General features: G+C 49.3%; 2 protein-coding genes across 4 annotated transcripts in view; one reads left to right on the top strand and one right to left on the bottom strand.

Annotated features, from left to right (window-relative positions):
- Positions 1–22,892, bottom strand: part of LOC149354220 (uncharacterized) — a 141,247-nt gene that overhangs the window by 80,676 nt on the left and 37,679 nt on the right. The window contains exon 5 of one of the 3 annotated variants that reach the window (XM_089583183.1): positions 5,612–21,545. The exons of the other annotated variants lie outside the window; for them this stretch is intronic. Coding sequence (XP_089439309.1) covers positions 21,525–21,545 — 21 coding nt within the window. The 3' untranslated portion in view covers positions 5,612–21,524. Of the gene's footprint in view, positions 1–5,611; positions 21,546–22,892 lie in introns of those variants that run through there. 3 annotated transcript variants of the gene reach the window in all.
- LOC149354221 (uncharacterized) lies at positions 138–10,851 on the top strand. The gene is made up of 5 exons (XM_089583171.1): positions 138–1,039; positions 3,888–4,834; positions 5,575–5,813; positions 6,493–6,697; positions 7,470–10,851. Exons 2-5 carry the CDS (start codon positions 4,127–4,129, stop codon positions 7,863–7,865), a joined length of 1,548 nt encoding a protein of 515 aa, XP_089439297.1. The 5' UTR covers positions 138–1,039; positions 3,888–4,126; the 3' UTR covers positions 7,866–10,851.

Raw genomic sequence — 22,892 nt, 5'->3', positions numbered from 1 at the left:
ATTCGCTCGAAAAATGTGTGTGTGTCGTCTGGGAGAGAGACCTTTTGGTTGCAAGACAAGCCTTGCAGAAAAGGCGTCTTACAGGTGTCCGCAATTGGTCAATTCCAAAAATTTTTGGCGCCAACCCAAACAAGACAATAGACCTCTCCCGGCCTACGTCATCAACGCACGTGTTTCTGGTCCGATGGGCAAAACATGCGCCGTACCAGGTGGGAGAAGAAAGGCTGACAGGCGTTTCGAATCAGGGAACAAAGCTGGTGGGGCAGTGCTCGGCACCTGAAAAACCGGTTCAGAACCGAAAGTCGACGATTTTGCCCATCGGGGCACACCTTTTTGACGTCACACTGTTTACATCAGGGAGAGGTCTATTTGGCTACAGCTACCGCAAACCGGTAGCACTGCCGCTGGGCCTTCTCATGCGCATGGGAAGAGACAGGCTCTATGGTGAACCTCACGCTGACGTCGCAGCTGTTTCCTGGAATGTTACCCTGCAGGATTATAGGCATGTTTACGCGAATGCGACACAACATGTCCTAGCCGACTTTTCCAGAGAGAGAGAGAGCAGGTTTTAAGATGGAACCTTCTTGACACTTTTTTTTTTCCTCGACACTTTTGCACTTTCCATCAAAGTCGGCTTTTGTTGTATTCACGTAGACCGGTAACTGGACAGCGGACCAATCCGCGCCACGGAAAGAACAAGGTGACAACGAGCATGAGAACCCCGGGCGGATTGGACGAAAAAGGCGGGAACACGCGACAGAAGCATATTTAAACACGGACGATCGAGCCATTTCTATCATTTCTGCAACGTGTTCCCCTGCGAGTAACTTAGGAGTCATCGACCACCATGGCTGCACAGAGTGCCGCTGAGAACCTGATGCTAGACCCAGGACATCGAATTCCTGCTGACCTGAAAAGCCATTACGACTACGTCGGCAGCACGACCGACCGGCAAAGGACCTTGTACAAGTGCCGGCACTGTGGGCAAGACAAATGGGGCAAGAAGTCCAACCCAAGTAATTTCCGACGGCACCTCGAGGTACGTACGCCAAGTCATCTGATTTGCTTTCCTTTTACGGGCGCAGCCTTGCACATTTAAATTAGGCTCGGCTCGAACTTGGCTTTTGGAAACGACAGCGCGTTCTCTGATGATTCGACTAGGGGAAAGTTGTAAGCAGCCGTCTTGGCCAGGCCAGCTACTCAACATTATTTTCAAACGCAGTTTATTGACTAATTCACAGAAAAATTGGCTACCGTTTGCACTGATTTCAGTAAACGTTGCTCAGCATGTCGAGAAGTCTAACTTTTTCCTTGACAACCTCCGCGTGATTCCTTTTCTAAACCTTTAAACAAAGCGCTAGTTCCATGACGAGCCGGGAACTTCGTTTTGCAGGAAAGATGCGGACACCACAAGCGTTCGTGGTGTCCGCATCTGATGTTTTGCCCTTCGCACCATTTTAATTAAATATACACTTTTGAAATTGTGGAGGGTTTTAAGGTATTTTGGAATGTATTTTTTTCAGTAAAGAATTAGACAGGACGTAGGAAGACGTGTTTGTACTCCGTGTCTCTTTCCTACAATTCTTTGATGAAAAAATACATACCGATTTGTTGCTAATCTGTACTGCTATTATGAATATGAGGCGCATTTTATAACATGCTCATCTGGTGAAAACGAGTGCATACTAACTCTTCAAACAGTCCACAGCACCAGCTTAAATGAACTTCTGCTATGTGGTAGCTTGTCTGCGTTTTTTCAGAGTGGTTATTTCGCATTGACATACAACTGCTAAGCTGCAAGGTGGAATCTGCGTAAACGTAACTGTTTTGAGGATGTTTAATTTCTATTTTTTTATTATTGCTGGTTATTGTTAATAGCTTTCAGCCGTGCTCTAATACCCGTGCCATACTCGTGCAAGAAATGAGCGCAAACGCTTTAGGCCTCAAATTTGTTCAGGTAATTATTTTTGGAGTTGATGCTACCCGTCCAGATTTGATGACATTAAGCGAAAGTCACGATGTTGAAAACTTCTGCAAGGCCGTCAAATTTCTCCTGAATATGAAAAGTACTAATGAGGACGGTATCTCGGCAATGTCAAGAAGACATATTAACCCGGAAATGCCGCTGTTCTTGCTTGATAAATCGAAAAAGTAACCATCACCTGTCGTGTCAGAACACAAGCCGAGAATATCTGTCACAAGAGCTGGAGTACCCTTTGCATCGAAAATGCTGTATATTTGGTTATGAATTAGCGATTTGCGATTGGCTAGGAGATTGTTTTTCATGCCTGTTAAACACGCTTGCGTGTGAACCAGCCTTAAAAGTGGAATGAGGACGAGAGGTTGAGAGGCAGGAATGAGCGGTCAGTATAGTTAGCGAATCCCATGTGTGGCACCGCGCAAATGACAAGGCAGTAAGCAGTAAGAATAAAGGAGCTAACAGTAATATCAACTTTTCAGTACCAGTTAACGAACCTGCTATTAGCACGCCTTGGCTGTATTCAGATGTACTAGACCGATGACAATGCTCTGCCGAAAAAAGCGCTCTTCTCTAACTCAAAAAGCCGATTTTTACAAATTGCGTATAGTATTAGGTGAAGAACTCTGTGTGCTAATGACCAGCCTTCATTACTGATGATTTATGAACGTCAAAATCTGTTCAGCATTGTTCAATGTAAAGAAGCCAGACGTTATAACCAGTGAAATAGAACCAGAAGTAAAAATTGCAGAAAAATCCAAAATATGGTCTAAAAGTAGAAAAACCTTCATTTCCTGCTCTGGGGAAGTTTTTAAAAAATGAGAAAGCTTCGACTGTGAATTCTAGGTGAGGCTGGGTGAAAGGTGAGGCTTGGTGCTTTTGACGCTAATGGGAGAAGAGGTTTTTTTTTATAATTTTAATGTACATCCGTGTTGTGATCCCACTCACCCCGACTGAAGACCTCGCGCAGCCATATATGTGAGAAACACTGATCATTCCGGTCGAGGGCATTGTGATAGGTAGTCAACCAAACTCTAAGCAGCAAATCATTATTTTATTGATTTGGTTTGTTTGTTTACTGGGGTTTAACGTCCCAAAGCAACTCGGGCTATGAGGGACGCCGTAGTGAAGCGCTCCGGAAATTTCGACCACCTGGGGTTCTTTAACGTGGTCTGCCATCGCACAGTACACGGGCCTCTAGAATTTCGCCTTCATAGAAATTCGGCCACCGTGGTCGGGATCGAACCCGCGTCTTTCGGGTCAGCAGCCGAGCGCCGTAACCACTGAGCCACCGTGGCGGGGCATATTGATTTGGATAGCAACTTTTTAAGGGACCTTGCAAAATTTTCGTACGACAGAAAACTGAAAAAAGCCGTGAACGCGAACAAAAACTAATGAAACCAATCGCTTTCAGTTTCGCGCTACACTTTCATGGCAGCGAGCGTTACTGCTCAGGCCGCTGCTAAAGCTGGTCGACACACCTGGCCAAGAAACTGTTTGAGAAAAGCCGAGCAGGCAAAAATGAAGGCAAAGATAGTGCCCGTGGCAACAGGGCACCAGTCACGGTCGGGGGAAACACGGGGAGATGATAGCAAGAAGTATAGGGGGGAGCGATAGCGACAATTTACAGGGGATTGCTTTATGCGCTTTTATAAGCGAGTTCTCGGCCACTGTCCGAATCATAACCGCGCGATAGCGCAGCGTGTGCAAGGCGCGGTCCTGCTTAGCAGCGCGCACTCGCGCCCCAGGTAACTCTTGGGCGCGCAGAGAACTAACCATTAGATCACGCATATTCCTCTCCTCGTCGCACTCAACACATTTGTAATTCAAAGTGATGTTTCCTGGCCCCATTGTATATGCGTACATATACATGTGCGTTCAAAGCATGTCTTTTCTACTTCTCTTTCAGATAGTGCACAGCGATAAGTTCGAAGAACTTCAAGCTAAGCGTCAGAAGACGCTGGATACAGCTGTGGCTGTTTTCAAAGAAAAAGAGCGACAGAAAGAAAAGCTTCCGCCAAGTGACACCATGCAGCAGACATTTAATCGGTATGTCGCCGAAATGGTGGCGTTAGATGGAATCCCATTAAGTGTGACACGAGGCCATGGTTTCAAGCGCCTCGTGGAGTTCTGAAGCCAGAGCTTAACATGCCATCCCCCCAAACAATTGGCAGGCAGCTGGAAGAACTTGCAAAAAAAACTGCCCTGCCCGCTCTTCAGAAACAGCTCAGTGCTGCACCGCCTGGCACACTTCATTTTATTGTGGACTTGTGGTCTAGCCGACTGCGCGAGTCTATAATGGGAATTAGAGTGCAGTTTGTGCACAACTGGGCACTCTATCTCCATACTCTGTCATTCAGACACATTGAAGGCCGGCACACAGGGCAGAACATAAGAGAGAGTTTCCTTGAAGAGCTCTCCTCGCGCGGCATAAACGCCAATCAAGTTGGCACGGTGGTGTGCGATAATGCCTCCAACATGACCAAGGCCTTCAATATGAACGGCAACTTTAACGAAGAGTGGGCGGTGAAAACACCGGATGTAGAAGACTCCGAAGGCGAGGCGGTCGAAGACCTGACGGCGGACGCAGAAGAAGACGGCGATGCAGTGCCCCTGCAGCTGCAGTTCCATCGAGTAAGGTGCGCTGCGCACACGCTCCAGCTCGCAGTGAATGGCTCACTGCGGGCAGATGACAAGGCCCAAGCGCTGCTGTCGCACGTCAACACGGTAGTAAACATATTCCGGAGGTCAAGCTTCTGGACGGAACGCCTTAAAGAAATGTGCGGCAAAGACCTCGTCCCACCTGCGGGCACAAGATGGAACTCCATCGTCGCAGCACTGAAACGGCTCACGGAGGTAAATGTGGCATACAGCGCTTCCCGTGCTGAGTAGTATCTTATTAGCGGTCTGTGTCTGTGCATGAAACCTCCGCGTAGCAAATGCAGCTAGCTCGCATGAGTGACTCCCTGAGTGACTCCCTGGGTCAGTGGAAACCTCATAGCGGTGTTGTCCTGCTGCAAAACGCGCTTTCATCCAAGTTTTCGTGCGTTTGCACGGCGTGTTGCTACTCGGTTCCACCAAGCTTCTAGTAAGATGAGATGAGAGTAATCAAACATTAGTTTCCGTACAGGTATATAACAGGCATAGCTCAAAATGAACGGTAAGGGGGGGGGGGGGGGGGGGTGAAGTGCGGACTATGGTTTACATCTCGTAATAGGAGATGAGGTGCTGAAAGTGGCGAAGACTGATATCTACACTTATAAAGAAGCCTCATTATGCGCTTCAGCATATTAGTCGCTATTAGTCAAGTGGTAGGGCCCTCGGAGTGACGTGCGAAGATTCATTCTTCACCTATACTTTCTGCCTTCTGCGTATGCAGCTTGCGCGACGCAGCTGCAGCCCATTGCGGCAGCCCATATGCTGCAGCTCATGCGATGCCCCGCCGAACTAACTTGAGCTTGCCCGAGTTACTCCAAGGCTTCAGACAAGGTTCTTGGTTGGGTTTGACCGTGTTAAGTAGTGCTTTCGCACTAAAAGTTGGATGTACATATATGGGTATACCGTCCATTCTTACGCAATAATTTATTATTTTCCAGAGTGACGTCTTCAGTTCAGTGATGAACGTCATTGCCGAATACAATGATCATCCGACAACAAAGCATGTCTCGCTGCCACCACGCGAGTTCAACCTGGGGAGGCTGCAGGCCCTTTTGAACCTGCTAAAACCCCTAGCCGACGCCACTGACCGACTACAAGGAGACGGCGTGACGTCAGCGGAGCTGCACCTGTGCCTCAGCAGTTGTTATGCTCAAGTTAGCACCTGCCCTGCTGCCGAGTGAGTGTACACAGAAATATATTTTGCGTTTTGTGCATCTTGTGCTGCTTAAGAACACCTATGTCAGACATTACTTAGTGCACAAAGCTTCCATTTTTTCTATTCTGTTTTTTTGTTGTTTTTTTGTTTTTACAATAATGCGCCAAACACTAGCATACATGAATCGCTGTGTCCAGTAGATTAGAACTTCGTTTTTAGCAGGTGAACAGTGTCACTAGTAGCCACCGTTCGACCCTGAAATCGCAAATGAATCCAGATTTGAAAAGCAGCAAAATCGTAATTATTTACTGGCCTGTTACGTGCTCGTCGATTTTCGTCGAACTTTTAATTCAGATCCAGAAGAAAAGTGAAACAATTTTTCACGGTTTCCCTGCATATCCTTCGAATAATATACTGTTGCGGTTAATGAACCGCATGAATTTAATATATATGGCGCGAGCAGGCGGACCAGGCAAGCAGAAGACATTGATTCTTCTCAAAGTGTATTTATCTAGGATGCAGATGTTCTCGTTTCACTACTTTACAGCAAAAGTGCGCTAAAGGTACAGCGTGTGCGTCACATCACGCTTAAAACTTCCGCAGTGCAGGAATGTGATGCCCTCGGGTAGAGAATAAGCCTTTTTGCCTCCTCTCGTAACCAGTAGCCACCCTAAAAGTGATGATCTGATCCTGGTTTCAGGTTTTCGAAGTTGAGGCGGACGCTGCTCGAGGAAATGAATGAGCGTCTACAAGGCATTCTTGCAGACATCTTCGTCGCAGCAAGTGTCCTGCACCCCCGGCAAAAGTTGCGGGTTTTCCAGCCTGCCCTTGCCCCAGGCCTAAAAAAACCAACGACGCAGGAAGCCCTCGACGCCGTTAAAAGGCTCTTGGAAAAACACACGCAGGTATGCTATGCACTCCGCGCTTGTCCCTTTTTCCACTCCTTGGCGGACATTATAAGTCACCTTGCCTTCAGCTACACAGGCTGTCCCTACTATCGTCACCAATAGATGAGGTGCAGAACATGCGCGTTACCTTTACTCACCGGCAGAAATTCCTGCAATATAACGGGCTACCCGACTCCGCGGCGGCGGCCACCCCTCAAAGTCAATAGCGTGAAAATATTTTCATGTACTCGGAGTTCGATTTGATTCCATTGCTACCCTTTGGGGATTAAGTGACAGTGCTCGGTTTTGGCAGTGCCAGTGTTGCACTTCACTGTTGCCCCAAAGTAAGGCGACGCTGGCATAGTAGAGGAATATCTGCCACGCAGAAAAACTGACTTGAAGGTTTTGTAAATCGTCATTTCAAAAAGCGAACTGTGGAACCAATGTCTGCTGCTGAGCATCGCGTGTCGAGGTTGGGGTACTACGCACGACTAGAAGTAGGCACAGTGTACCACCCTTCCATCTGCAAAATGACGCCGCTAAAAGATGCTCTGGGACGTTGGTACGATTGGGCTTGTACAATGCCGGCGCCGATAGTAAGCCTCGCTGCAGAGAATTTTAACCTGAATGCATTGACTGAAATTAATCTCGGGTAGAAAATATTGTCTCTTGACACTGAGCGCTCGCCAGCATTTGAAACCCTCGCTAGGCGCATTTAAAAGGGAGGTTTGGTATTCTGAGTGATTCTGTGGCTAGGTCTGAGTTCTGACAGCAGTGTTTTATTCCGCAGGTGGATTCACCCGATTCTGCTGCACCTGACGCCTGCGGGCAAAGTGAGCAAGCAAGAAGCGTCGGGTACACACCAGATCCATATTCTGTTTTGGATCTCGTGTGTCCGGCTGAAGAGAGAGAAGAGGTGTCGGAACTCGACTCCTATATCGCCAGTTCTGCGACAGCAGAAAATGTTCTGCAGTTCTGGAGGCAGAAGGAAAGCACGTACCCCCGTCTAGCAAAAATCGCCTCAATTTGCTACGGAGCGCCAGCCTCTTCGGGCGCCGTTGAGAGGCTCTTTTCCACAGCGGGGGCTCTACAGAGAGCCCGAAGAGCATCCCTTTTACCTTCAACTGTGGAGAAGCTCGTTCTGATAGCAGAACATATAAAGTGCAAAGAGCTCCGAAAGGAGTGAGCATTGTTACGTTGCAAGACACTGCTGGCCTGTGGGCCAGAGATTCGGAAACTGTTTGTTCGGAAACGGCGTTTGAGGGAGCAGCAGAGTGAACGCACGGGAGCCAACAAGGAGTCTTCCTCCAGCAGCGGAGAGAGCGGCTTCTAATGAATACCCATTTCCTAGCCTTCACCGAGTCCACAGCCCGTACCTCGCAGCAAACTGGTTGGCAGCGGCGGGGTAAGGACAAGGTTGGTGGACAGCTGCTGACGAGCGCAACGTGAAGGCCTGGAGAGAAGACAACCGCTTAAGGCAACCTCGACGATCTGGGATCGACCAGGCTGCACGATGGTGTAGCTTCTTTAGCGGCGGGATAAGGACAAGGCTGGTGGACAACTGCTAACGACAGAGCGTCTTCGAGGATCCGGGATCTACGGAGCTCCGCTACGTGGATCAGGGAGTCGCCTTCGTCGCAGTGCAGCGTGAAGGCCAGGCGTGGATACAACCGCAAAAAGGCAACATCGACGATCTGGGATCGACGGACTTGGCACTTTCTGTCTTCGGAAGACACGGTGGCCATCGAGGGCTCCTGGTTGGGTGAGTGCCGAAGCGACTACGTATTGCCAGATGATTTAGAACTGGGTTCTATCTGAGCAATCGACTGCATTTATTCACCACAGGGTGTGTTTGCAGATTTTGTAGTCGGCTCTCGCCAACCATGGATTTAAAGAAATTGAGTAAAGACGACTTGCTGCTGTTGGCAGCTGAACTTGGTTTAGAAGTAAACCAACGTACGCGGAACCCAGAGATTCGCGATAAAATTGAAAAGGAGGAGTCTGAAGAGTACGAGATAACTGATGCTTGGGAAAAGATATGCCGAGTGCAGAAGGAAAATGAGCGGAAAAGAATACAAGAGCAACGGGTAGCGGCAGAGCAACAGAAGCGGGAAATAGAGGAACAAGAGCGGGAGTTGAAAAGATTGCAGCTTGAAATTGAGAAGCTCCGAGACGCAGTCAAGAATGAAGGATGCGTAACTTCGGCAAAAGCGGAGAGAGAAAACAGTGCCAAGAACATGCACAGGAAGAATATAGTCGTATACTGTGCGAAAAGGCGCAACAGGACAATCCTGAGAGGCACGAGTCGCATAACCTAGAGGGAGTGGAACGTCCGAGGGTCGTTTGCGCGGAGTTAGTGCTTAGCTGCGATGCTAACGAGATAGTTGCTTGTCAACCCGGAGTGAAGTGTACCCTTAGTGAGTGTGGGGAACCTAAGGAGTCGGTTGTTGGTCCCGAGGTGCACGCGGGAGGCTCGCAGCAAAGAGAAAAGAGGAACGTACCACTGCCGGAGCAAAAACAAATGAAGGGCTATTATCTTGAGTTGGCAGGGCTATCTGTCACTGATATAAGGAAAGATGGGGTTGTCTTAAAGCCTAAAGAAAAGAACCGCATTGCGTGTCAGAAAGCATGTTCTGAGCGTGCGACGCGGGCGGATAGGTCCGAGAACAAACCCCCCAAAATGCCAGGAAGTTGTCGTCCAAAGGCGAAAGTGGCAGTAAGGCCACAAAGAGGCCTCGACATGTAAAAGTAGCACAGTTGTGTTGTCTGAAGAAGTACAGTCAGGATGAGAGTGAGCCTACCTGCTAGAAACAGGGCATTGGCTTCTCGAAAAAAGAGAATAAAAATAACATTAAAGAACCCTGACTGCACATACACTCAACCGAGAGATTCTTTGAAAAAGTGTGGTCAAGGAATGACTAACGCGAAGGGTGACGTCATTCGGCGCGCTTCCGCAGCTGAAGTGATCAGGCGGACGCGACCCCGAAGGGCACGGCTGAAATGTTAATCCCTGAGCACAATAGAGGGAATACTTGTGCTTATCATTTTCTTTTGTGACCACATTGAAATGCAATGTTGCGCGTCGCTTTTGTTGTGTTTTGCCATGTGTTGACGGGAGCCGAATACTTGATTAGCAAAAACAGGCAGGGAGAGTTTTTCTGGCAATCGCCGTCTGGCAGTCATTCGTCGCTTGGGCACCGTCAGCCAGGGGTTTCCGCGAACATGTGTGTGTGTGTGTGTGAGCGCGCGCGCGCGCTCAAAGTGAGCGCATGCATTTTGCCCTGTTGCCGTCCGGAGCGCATTCTCTCGATCCTGCATCTGTGGACGCAGCCTCGGCGAAGGACTTCATCGGGGGGAGGAGTTTGTTACGTTGCAAGACACTGCTGGCCTGTGGGCCAGAGATCCGGAAACTGCCTGTGCTGCGAGCGTTCGGACCTTTACTCGGCATCGCAGGGTGCCGGCCTCTTCACGGACGCGGGGCTCATGTTCGGCGTTCGAAAACGCGAGCGCAAATGCCCAGGGACGCGAACGCGTGGACACGGCGTTCGAGAGCGCGACCGTCAGCACAAAGGGACGCTTCCTCCCGAGAACGCCCAGCTGGGTCACGTGGGCACGGCGTTCGAGGGAGCAGCAGAGTGAACGCCCGGAAGTCAACGAAGAGAGTCTTCCTCCAGCAGCGGAAGAGAGCGGCAGCTCGGGGAGCCAGCCTGTACCTTCCAAGGGCATGGGGCCCTCTTTTCTTTTGGGTCAACTTCTTCTAATAAAGACCCATTTCCTAGCCTTCACCGAGTCCACAGCATTCTCTGGTTAGAGTATTTTAGTTTTTCATTTTTGCTGAAATAAATAGCTGCTGAATACGACGAAGTATTGTCATCAGTATCATTCTTTGAAAGTGAATGAAAAATGCTGACACATCCTACGATTTCAGTTGTCATGCGACGCCCTTTGGAGCATTCATTCATGATGACTTCCAAACTCAATAACCTCGCATGGGTATAACAGTCCTGGTGGTAGTAACTCGCCAAGAAATCGAGTAGGCGCTGCACCGGCCGCTCACGTCAAGGCGTCCTGATCATCCAGGCCGCATACACCTGGCTTGTTCCTGCTACGGAGGCAACGCTGGATCCCTTATTCTGAACCTGAGAGCGACATCTGCGCAGCCAGGCCTGCCACCCGAGCCGAAAGTTTGTGCAATAAAAAGACTAAGTGGCAATTAAAATATGCTGGGGCACCGTAAAGTTTCCTGTAGTCCACTCACCCACTCACATGCACTCAAGTCCGCTCACATGCACTCAAGTCCGCTCACATGCACTCACGTCCGCTCACATGCACTCACGTCCGCTCACGCCCACTCACATGCACTCACGCCCACTCACATGCACTCACGCCCACTCACATGCACTCACGTCCACTCACATGCACTCACGTCCACTCACGTCCACTCACTCGCACTCACGTTCACTCACATGCACTCACTCGCACTCACGTCCACTCACTCGCACTCACACTCACGACAGCTCGCACTCGCATCCACTCACTCGCACTCACACTCACGGCCGCTCGCACTCGCATCCACTCACTCGCACTCACACTCACGGCCGCTCGCACTCGCATCCATTCACTCGCACTCACACTCACGGCCACTCGCACTCGCATCCACTCACTCATACTCACACTCACGAACACTCGCACTCGCATCCACTCACTCGCACTCACACTCAGAGACGTGAGTGTGAGTGTGAGTGAGTGGAAATGAGTGCACTCATGAGTGAGTGTGCCGACCTATGCTGTAGGCAAATACCACAGGGTGCTCCATGTATACCAATGTCGAAATCATCGTTTGAAAAGAGAAAATACGCAAGCAAAAATTTGGTGTCTATACTGCTTTATTGAGTTATATCAGTGCTAACAATTTGATTAAAGCCATACACAAACATGAAAAGGAGGAGAAGTAATAACTCAAGATTTCACATAAACCTGACTTACAATGCTTTAGAATTGGCGCTAGTACATTACAGAAGAGTCAGTTAGGTTCCTTCCCACACATCATACTTCATTCAATTTTGTTGTCTCATATACTGGGCGCCATTCTCCCAATTTCCAGCGCAGACAGCTTTGGATGGGTAAACCTACGCCCTAGGCTGTCTCATTTTGTCTGAAAAAAAAAGAAGTGTGCCGGGTTGCAAAAAAAGTGGGGCTGAACCGAGCTCCGAACCGGTTCGGAACGGTTCCTTTGAATCGTTCCGGTTCGGGTTCAGTTCCAAGATGGCGAAAAAAAAATGGGTTCGGTTCGGCTTCGGTTCCGAGTGAAAATTCGGGTTCGGTTTCGGGTTCAGGTTCGGTTCCGGTTCGACACCCTGCCTAGGGTTCTTTAACGTGCACTGACATCACACAGCACACGGGCCTCTAGAATTTCGCCTTCATCGAAATTCGGCCGCCGCGGCCGGGATCGAACCCGCGTCTTTCGGGGCAGCAGCCGAGCGCCGTAACCACCAAGCCACCGCGGCGGGGCAGTGTGATGAAAAGAGATACCATGTCCTTATTATTGAGCGAAATGTCATCGTGAACAACGTATCGGAACGAAGACTTCACAAGAAAGGACACACCCCCACCACAGGTTCTGCAACTTCTACAGCTGGAGACCAGGTGAAATCCTTGAATACGAATGTGTTCATGTTCCAGCCAACTTAGGTTCGCAGTTGTCTCCGGGCAACTTGCTCTGATATGGTTAGGGACTTAAGCGGATTCGAATAATAGAGAGTGATCTCATGATGTGTAACCGTGCCCTCTATCGCCGTCGCAGGCGCGGGTCAACGAATCCTCGGGCATGGTTGTGGGCTGCCGTGTTTCCCGAATGAGAGACGTGGCCGGGGACCTACATGATGTGTATTGCCTGCTTTAGTGGCTTAGCTTTGGCTAAAATGGACAGAGCTAGTGTGCGAATTCTTCTTTCAGCGAAATTTCTGATTGCAGATTTGGAATCGCTAAGAATGCATTCGACCTTCGAAACGCTGTCCAGATCGTGATGTTGTCACCGATGCGGAGCTCGCCTTGTGTTCTTGACTTCGTGAAAAAGGCTTTCATTGTTCCTCTTTGTCTTCAGCGCGATTTTTCCAGCGTCGTATACGTGTTCTCGAAGTTTGCTCTGCCGCAGCATGTCGTCATAGGTGTTCCGAGCCTTCGTTCGCTTGTCTTCTTTTCTTCTCTTTTTAAGCTGTTTTGCCTACCTTTACCACACAAGCGTTTGGCAACCGCTTTTGCACCGAAAGTGTTTATACGTACAATTCCATTCCCGAATGCCATGATGTATACCGCCAACACCCAGTCACGTGACAGTCACGGGTTCCTGGTCACGTGTCATCACGTGACCAGCGCCAGCCACGTGACCGCTCGCCCGTTGCGACAGCACAGGTTGCCACAAAGTTTATGTCACAGACTTTACCGTACGCCCGAGGCAACGCGACAGCTTCGTCCGAGTTCAGCGCGTTATGCTGCGCTAAACTCTTATTTCTTTCGCATTAGGCTGTAGCGCTGTGTTGTGTCCTCCCTTTCTTTCTGCACGCGTTTCGTCGTCCTAGAAATTGTTCACCGCACCGCTTATAGAAGATTGTGTGATCAGCTAGCTCACGTTGAACATTTTGTCGCCGAAGGAAAGAGAGCGGCTGTGGCTGCCGTCGCCTGATGCTACCAGCACATCGAACACCCTATTACGCTACCTCTTTGGTACCCTCTAGAATGCGTATTGGTGCACTATGTACTTTTTATATGTGACTCTAAAGCCCAGTCATGGGTGCCGGAAGGCTAAATGAAATAAAATGATATGATCTGCGGGGCTACCTGGACCTCTTCGAAACGAGATCGTTTTAAAATGGCGTATACGAGCGCGTTAGCGAGTTTAAGTTGCTTGGTATGCGAGATATCAGCGTGTGTAGAATGGCAGCGTCACAGTCCGTTCACTTCGGAAAAGTAAAAGATGCTCCACTCGCAGAAATTTATACTCACAACGGAGCGGTTTCGTTAGAAATATCGTATCTGCAAGCCAGAAGACCTAGAAGCGGGCAGACTGTTTGTCGGCTGTCTTTTTACTTGATGGAAATTCCACACTCGGATAAAATGCACGAACGAGTTAATCGATGGTCGGCGAGCTGTTCGTGGACTGCTGTTGTTCCAAAAAAATTTTTTGGTGAAGCCTCTGAGCGTCCCTCTGAAACAAGGTGACTTATAATCGACTCTGTGTGCGTGTGTGTGTGTGTGTGTGTGTGTGTGTGTGTGTGTGTGTGTGTGTGTGTGTGCGCGTGCGCGCTCTCTCTCTCTGAGAGGGTTAATGTGGCACCACTTCGGGCAAACTGGTGGTTGCGGCTGTATGGGTGGTAGCGCTTCTGAGTTGCTGGAGAGTGACAGCGGTTGAGTGGGTAGCACCCTCCGCGCATCTGCCAAATTCTGCATACCTGAAGGCCCAGGGTGAGCTCTAGATAATATAGCAAAAAAAAAGAAAGAACCTTTACCCATGCATTGTGCATAAGCAAGGTAAGCGCGAGCAGCTATAGTGCCCTGCAGGAGCGGCAATAACTGCAGCGTGTGGTTACATGATTCATAAAACGTTCTGTTATTTATTCACTGTGTCTGTTAAGTTCTGTTTCTATATGCTGTGTTGTTTCGAGAAAACTCCAGGCGAGCATCTACAGAAAAAAGTTTTGAGTTATACAAAGTATTATAATCTGACCTTTTTATGCTTGCAACCTTATATTGCTTTCTCTTGTGCTCTGTCAGGTCGATTACAAAGTTGATTTTGAAGTTCTTCTCCTTTTTGTGCTTACCACTGCAGCTATACACCAGCCAGTAACTCTTGAAAAAGACGCTGAGGTTCGGATTTTGCATTAAAATCAGTGCTTCTTTACTGCAGGGATCGGTTTGCCATGCGCACCGAGGAAACAGGCTCGTCAGAACAAACGCCCTGGTCGCAGAGCTGCGATGCCAGCCATTCAGGAGAATCACGCCGACCCCCCACTGCTGCCCACGCCTCCATCGTCAGCCAGCAGCTTCCAGTTTCACCGCGGTTTGATACCAGGCCAGAGTCGCAGTTGGCAGCTTCACTGTAATGAAGGTGCTAACGACACTGAGGGGCTGGAAAAAACTATTGCAGTTTTCAACCATCGTACAATGAAGACGCCGAAAACCAGGGTCAAGATCATGTCAATTCCTCGCCACGGTGGAATGAGGAAAACAGTGAGGAGCCCTGTGAAGGTTTAAATCATGTAGGTTACCCGCAATAGTGGAATAGGGGAAACAGCGAGGAGCCCTGTGAAGGTTTCGATCATGCCTGTCCCCCGCCGTGGTGGAATGAATATTGTGAAGAGCCCTGCGAAGGTTTCGGCTGTTCTCCTTCATGGTATAATCCGACCACTCCCTACAACAAGTGGCATCGTCGAGGTCTCACTTCCTTCCGTGCCGGGGAAAACGGGACCGTGGAATGGAGCCAAGAGCCGAGCGAAGGTTACGGTCCTATGCGACTACGTTACAACCGGCCCATGGGCTGGAGACCACGTCATGGTCGCGGCAGTTTCAGACCACGGTTGAATCGAGCTCATGGCTATGACAGGAGACGACGTGGAGCTGGTGGGAATTTCCTGCCTTACTGGGATAAGCGCGCTCCGCACAAGGACTGCTCATATTCAAAACAAGTTGACCAACGACGTGAAACGACTTTCACCGCCGAACAAGAAAAGCCTGCCGAAAAGCAGCGTTCTGCGAGAAATAAAGAACCTATTGAACAACAGCAGCAGCAGCTTTGCATCCATGGTTCCACAACCGCCGATTGTCAGGCATGTGACAGTCCTGGAGAGCACCCGTGCGCTACTACAAAAGAGCATCAAACCACTTCAGTGCACTTGGAAGGCAATAATTCAGGATGCGTACAGGCAGCATGTGAGGAAGATAGTAAGGTTGTCTCAAAACAAAAGACGGAAGTTCCGGAGGCCATGCCACATTCACGCTTGTTCAAAAAAGTGGAGCAAGTGGAACTGGAGTGCCGTGATGAGTCGCTGGCTTCTGCATTGTCAGTCGAGTCACTACTGGATGATCGTGAGCCTTGAGTGATAAAAGAGCAGGGACATGAGATGGATCAAGGAAGCACTGCTGGTTTGCCAAGCAAAGACATGCAAAACGAGTCTCTGGTTTCCGGAAAGGCAGAGGCGGAGCTTGAGAAGCCACTTGGAATGTCTATCGCCTCAGCAGAGCGCCAACCTGTTTTGGGAAATCAACAGAAATGCCTCTCAAGCCAAGAAGACAGTTCCATTAGTCCGCCGGCGAATGCAGGGTCGTCCCCAAACGCACCTGTTGTGGCTGGCGACCCAACATCACTGCCGTGCTCTGCACTCGAGCACCCAAGTTCAGTGTCCGTCCGAGACATCGACGATCCAAGTGAAGCTGTTGACGTAACCGAATAAGACAGCACAGCGCAGACTTGTCTCCAAGGCTAGCTTTCATGGCCGGAAGCCAGTCATCATTGCCATGCACCGTAGACGAGCGGCGAAGCCCAATGTCCGTCCCAGTGGTTGAGAATTCAAGTGCGGGTTCTGACGTGGCCGGCTGGAATGCAACAGTCATAGACGAGAAAAAGGTGCAGAGTCGCCTCCAAGACCAGCCGTCGTATATGGCGACCTATCATTATGGTCATTCTTCTTTCCGTGCCAGGCAATCCCGGTATCCGACGAAGTTGTTGATTTACGTGAAGGTGCTGACCTACCCTGCTGGAATGCATGTGGAAAAGACGGGGAACGAGTGCATAGTGCGCGGTCATCTCCAAGGCCAGGTGTCGTCGCTCATGGCCCGTCGTCTTTACACGTGCATAGTGCACGGTCGTCTCCAAGGCCAGGCGTCGTCGCTGATGACCCGTCGTCGTTACCATGGGATGCACTGGAGCAGCCAGTTCCGACGTCTGCCCTAATGGCTGACGAATCAAGTGTAGATACCAGGGTGTCGAACCGGAATTTTTTCGGGATCGGTTCAGGTTTGGGTTCACACCTTTCGGGTTCAGTTCCGGGTTCGGCTCCAGAGTGACATTCCGTTCCGGTTCGAACCGGTTCGGACCGTACTGAACCGGTGCAAACGGGTTAAAACGGGTTTAGGGGAAAAAAAATTTAGAACGTAGATGTGTTTAATCAACCTTGTTATGGTGTTTACTTTTTCTGTGGCATCGATATATAACATAAAAATGAAAAAAATTGTTTAATGCGAGATGTTCTTACTTTACCCACTTTATGTATTGTCTGCGGCCAAAAGACGAATTTACAGCAAGAGCCGAACAATGAAATAAACTCGAAATATAATGTACGGCTATGTGTATGCTATAATCCTTCTGATGATATATATTGCGAAAAGCTGGTGGATTTTGCATCTACACAACTCTCCAGCTTGAGGAATTTCGGAGACCCCGTCGCACGAAAAATTGGTCTCCTTGAAGCTCGAGTCAGTCTGGAATTTTTCGTACGCAGTACACTTACGCGGGCGCCGACATGACCGCCGCACCAGGCCTCTACGTTCCCGCGCACTATTGAGAAACGAAGCTGCCATGTATCGACACATATATACAGACAGACACCTTTTCGTCGTCCCAAAATCGACTTGCCAGCCCCCCCCCCCTTCCCTTTCCTACATGTTACGAGAATATGCGAGAACCCCTCCACCACACATCCCCCAGCGAACGAGAGCCTCGTGGGAGCACTAGATCTCCCTAACACCCTGAGCATACCAAAACAAATTTTATTGAAACCTCCTCTTCGATATAGCCTTTGTCACTCGCTTTATATATCTCGAACCCCTGTTTCTCAGTATCTTCAAAAAGACAGCTAGTCGTGGATTCTCGCTAGTACAGTGAGAAATTACGGCTGACTTATTATGACGACGTCGACCTGTTTTATTCTGATAAAAAGAACATGATAAAAGAAACACACTTGGATAGGTTAGGTTGAGGAGCTTCGTTTCTGCACAGACACAAATTGGTAAGATATTGGTTGGGATGTTGCGTTGCAACATTCTTGCAAGTGCAGCATTCTGCTAGGAAAAAGGTGTACTTGCACTACGTAGAACTTTTGTAACTTTTCCTGGGGGGCTATCAAAGGGAGCCTGTGCGTCTACAGAATCCTTTGCGCCCTGGTGGAGTGCGGTGAACCTGTCGTGCACCATTTGTCCACCAACTTGTTTCAGGGCATTTATTTTCAAAACTACAAACAACCACTTTCTGGGAGCTGTGCTTAATAGGCGGCTAAGTGCTCGTCTGTCTTTTCTGGACATGTTCGAGAGATATCTTTATGCTGATACATTCGGTTTTCTCCTTCTTCGCTTTTCCTTGGGATACCTGTACGACCTCTCCACAAGGCAGACGATGAAGGTTGTGATCGGTCATTACTTCCTCTACCCATATATCTGCAGCCTTACCTAGCCTTTCTTGATACGAATTCAGCGGATGTAGTCCAGCCTAACGGCTGAAGATATAACGAACGCTCACTTATTACGAACGGGTGCGGTGTTATCGTGAAAATATGCATAAGGGGAACGGCAATTCGTCGCAGATACAACAAAAAAACTTTGGCCGCACCACTCGGTTATAGCGAACGAGCAGGCGCCGTAAACTACCGCCGAATTTTAAGATGTCGTGCTTCCAGTAAGCGCGCAGTGAAAGAACGTCTCTCAACCTTCACGACATCGTTTCGGAAAGAACATGTCGACCGAAGAATGCAATAAAAGACGGCACTGCAGTGCGCAGCGCTAACCGGAAAATCCAGCGTCTGGGAACACTGCAAACGGTAGCGTAAACACGGTAACGACATGCTATAACTCCCTATTCAAACAGTAAGTAACCGCAGGCCAAGCCCGCGTCGATGGCCTACGAGGGCAATCATTGCCTGCGTGTTCGCCGGCTGGGCAAAGCCTCTGAAGTGGAAGCGCGGTGCGTGTGAGAAAGGGGCATCGTCGAAAGCGAAGCTACTGACCATGGTCGTGAATCAAGTAACAGCAGCGATTTGAGAATTTTTAAAGCCTTGCTAACCATGCGTGCTAGCCACGAGCTGGTCACGTGGCATGCATAGCCTGCCCAGTCGGCTCCATCTTTTGCGCTGCTACCACGTGCAGGCAGCTTCACACAGCGGACAGTGCAACTGATGCACTCAGTGCCGCGAGCGCTGCGCTACTTTTGTCGCTTCATGAGTACACGAACTATAGAAGCCGCTCGAAAACACACGTGACCGGACGCATGTAGATGTGTGACAAAGCTTCGTTGATCCATGGCTGGCCAGATGTTTCATCAGACAACTACGCTCCTGCGGACCACAAAATTTCAGAAGCGCGGGCTGTGACGAAGACGAACACCAAGCACAAGCACTCCCGTACTCTCAGTAATTTTGTTTATGTGGCTGACCTGCCACCAGCTGCCGTGGACACTTCAACCACGATTAGTTATTCCCCGTCGCTAAATTTGATAGTTAGCAGCAAGGGTCTCCACCAGGATTGACTGACCACCCTAGATAGCCTGGAAAGAGTCGCTGGAGGATCTGCTTTGCACAAGTAGGAGCGCATAAAGTAGTTTTATAAGAAATAAATGCCACTTTTAGTGACCTTAGTATTCTTGGCTATTATACGAAGAGTCCACTTACTACGAACATCAGATATAATGACCGGAATCCGCGTGACCGTCAGGTTCGTTATAAATGGGCTCGACTGTAGTTTTAATCGGCGAGGCGTTTGTGCCGTGGTCAATGAATTGCTACCTGTGAGAGCAACGAGAAATCACTGAGCAACAAAATAATTGTTTCTTTTTGTCGTGATGCTGTGTTTTTGGGGCATACTTCAGCATTGTCTTAAAATAGAGATTGAGATCATGTACTTCACTACAAGATTTCTGTGTGCGACGAAAGACTCCGGAATTCCGTGCGAACTTTTGGTGTTCGTAGGACAGCTTAGCGTGTCGAACACCCGCATGATGGATCAACACGCAGAACCGCCGCGTTCAGCGAGGTCGCTGTTCAGAGAACAGTGCTCTTTACCGCTGGAGGACTATATGTTGTTCAATTTCAATCTTCTGACTCATTCCGAAATTTTGATGTGCGGGCGGAGTAAGGGAGCCACGGTGGCGTAAGGACTTATGCTGAGATCTTTGAATTCGACGAGATAAAGCAAGGCACGAGGAGGGTCACAGAGGTTCCTAGTACTTTATGTAACAACGATAAAAAGAAGCCTCGGAGATGGCAGAGTAGCCTAAGGCATCTCTAGACGGGACCACAGGACCAGAAAGTTCCGAGTCGCGGCAGCAGTGGTAGACCACATGGGGGAACCAGTTAGCAGCACGACATTAAGAAACTGTACGGTAACGGAGGGGCAGGAAGCTGCCGTAGCTCTAGACATGAGTGCGAGTGGAAGTGGTTGTAAGCACGAGTGGTCATGAGTGCGAGTGTAAGTGGTTGTGAGCACGAGTGGTCATGAGTGCAAGTATGAGTGAGAGGTTGTGAGTGCACATGGTCATGAGTACGAATGTGAGTGAGTGGTTGTGAGTGGACGTGAGTGTGAGTGAGTGGATGTGAGTGCAAGCAGTCGTGAGTGTGAGTATTTGAGCCACCTCTCATGGTGCTGTGGTAGGCCGCTGATATTGGTTTTATTGTTTCCCTCCACGGTTACCTTTCCTTGACATTCGTTTCTGATGTTAAGGTATATGTACAGCCTTCCCACTATAAAGCCAGTTGATATTAAGCACTCTTTCATGGCCAGCCTGTCCATCGTATATATGTGCATTTCATCATTTATGCATCTGAATAAACTGGACCAGCCGGACAGCCTATAGTGCGATTTATTCCTTACGTTTTATTTCTGGAGCATTAAAATTTGAAAATGGTTCGGCTGAGAAGTGCTCATACAAAGAAATACAAAGAAATGGTTTGGTTTATGGGGGTTTAACGTCACGAAGCAACTCAGGCTATGAAGGACGCCGCAGTGAAGGGCTCCGGAAATTGTGACTGCCTGGGGTTCCTTAGCGTGCACTGACATCGCACAGCACAAGGGCCACCAGAATTTCGCCTCCACCGAAATTCGAGCGCCCCGGCCGGGACTGAGCCCGCGCCTTTCGGGTGAGCAGCCGAGCACCGTAACCACTGTGCCACAGCGGCGGAGTAACAAAGAAATACAACTTTAGAAAGAAATAAAACTGAATCTGAATTCTTACTAAACAACATTCATTAAACATGACCCACACTCTCTCAGACATACAAGACACGTCACTCCTCTCATTAGAAGTAATTACGGTATGTAGAAGACCTCATATGCCGTTTTGGTCTTAATGAACTCCCGTTCATTTACATCTTGTCTCAGCATTTCAAAACTGCTCGTTCATTTAAAAGTGTTAAACTTTACCTTCTTTAACTGTTTGCATTTAACACAGTTTTCTTATTCCCTATTTGCTTGATACATTATGTTTAAGGTCTTGTCCGCAGTGTAGTGTTTCATGCAATGCGTGTCTGATGCATTCATTACCTATTTTGTGTTTTTCATTAAACATTGCCCCACAGTGTTGCTGCTGTAAACGTATATCTGTACTTAGGTTTTTTTTCTTGGGGCCCGGGGCCCCGTCAGGCATAATTTATTTGTCTTTAGCTCCGGGCTCCACGATTTTTGACAATCTGATATAAAAATTCAATTCAATTTAATGCACCCATAGTGCTCGACGCCTACTGCAGGACCGGAAATGAGCGGTTTCCTGGAGCCAGCCTTGGTACAATGGAAGAATGTTCCCCCTGGGTACGGCCGGTAGCTGAAGACAAGGCAGCAGGACGCACTGGTCCGAGTGACGCAGCAGCAGCGTTCAGAGGTAGTCACAAGCTATCTGCACACGGTGGCGGCAAATGCACAGTTGTGGGTCGTCGCCGGAAGGGATTAGCGCTGGTGTCGCACAGTTCAGTAACACATCTACCACCCACGTGTGCCGGAAGGGGGCGCGGACAGGAGCTGCATGTGTGAAGGCTGCGGGCTTGGTGATTGTGCTACCCCCGGGTGGCGCCGTGCAGCGAGTTCACCGAAGTCAACAGCACTGATGTCCTTGGGCCGGTGAGATACACAGAGGTTCGCAACCAACATTTGTGGAGGCGGCCACGGGGCCTGCGGCGCTGATGAGAGCTGCGACGAAAAGGGAAGTTCTGCCAAGAATTGGAGAACGCGCAGATGGGGCCCAGCTGTGTGATGGTGCCACCAGAGCGGCGAGAGTGTGCGTGCGATAGTGATTTGCGGCCATCTACGAAGGAAAGATGGAACGTTGCCAGGGGGGCGGGCGATGCCGCCCGTGGGCTGAACCTCGGACCCGATTGCTGTTCTTTTTGGTAACGGTATTTAATCGTGTTTTGATCTGACTTAATTGGGATGCTGACGTGAACAAATAAGTTTCAACCTGTAACCCGATGCTTGTCTGGGAAGCTTCTTCCATGTGCTGACCTATAGAAAGAACCTATGGAGAAGTACAACTGGCGCAGTCGGGCAGAACTTTTTAGGCTGAGCGGAAACCGTTCACCAGGGACAAGCAACAACGACGATGAGAGTGACGGAGGGAGCAACTGGCCTTACGAGGAGAACCCAGCAGACTTCCAGGCTCCCCTGACACAGCTGGGGCACCGACATTGACGCTTTGGTAGCAAGGCGAGTGCCCGTTTAATTTCTGGCGTTTGAGTGCAATGCGAAAGCCTTAGGTTTTGACAAGTGATATAAGAAGTGCACCGGGATGGAGAACAAGGGTGCAGACGGAAGGGGAAGAGGTGCTGTCGCTAACAAGCAAAAAATGTAAGAGGCTACAACAGCTTGCAGCTGCAGCAGCCGCTCAGGGTCGGATACGCCGTCGGAGGAGGACCGAACCCCCAAAATTCACCAGTCTTTTGAAGGGCAACTCGCTGTAATGCCAACTCAGGAAGCGCTAGTGCCGGGTTCGTTCGAACATGTTGAGGCAACTTTGGAATCATATGAGGTACCAACCGAAGGGTGGGCCGGACTTGTGTTCCCACGACTCAGTGAGAGGGCACGGGGCCTCCTTACCCATTTGTCTTCGGAAGGAAGGCGAGAATACGCCATCCTGTTATTATTATTAGTGGTTATTTATTGGTCATAAAAAATAAAAATTGAAGGAACAGATGTTGCCAGCCACGGCATCTGCTACCGAAACCTGAAGCACGTGAGGAGCTGCGGCCAG

This window comes from Amblyomma mixtum, chromosome 3, assembly GCF_055824585.1.
Source record: "Amblyomma mixtum isolate Tamu chromosome 3, ASM5582458v1, whole genome shotgun sequence".
NCBI classification, from domain to species: domain Eukaryota; kingdom Metazoa; phylum Arthropoda; class Arachnida; order Ixodida; family Ixodidae; genus Amblyomma; species Amblyomma mixtum.
Note: the sequence above shows the minus strand (reverse complement) of the source record. Positions and strands in the feature narration are given on the sequence as shown.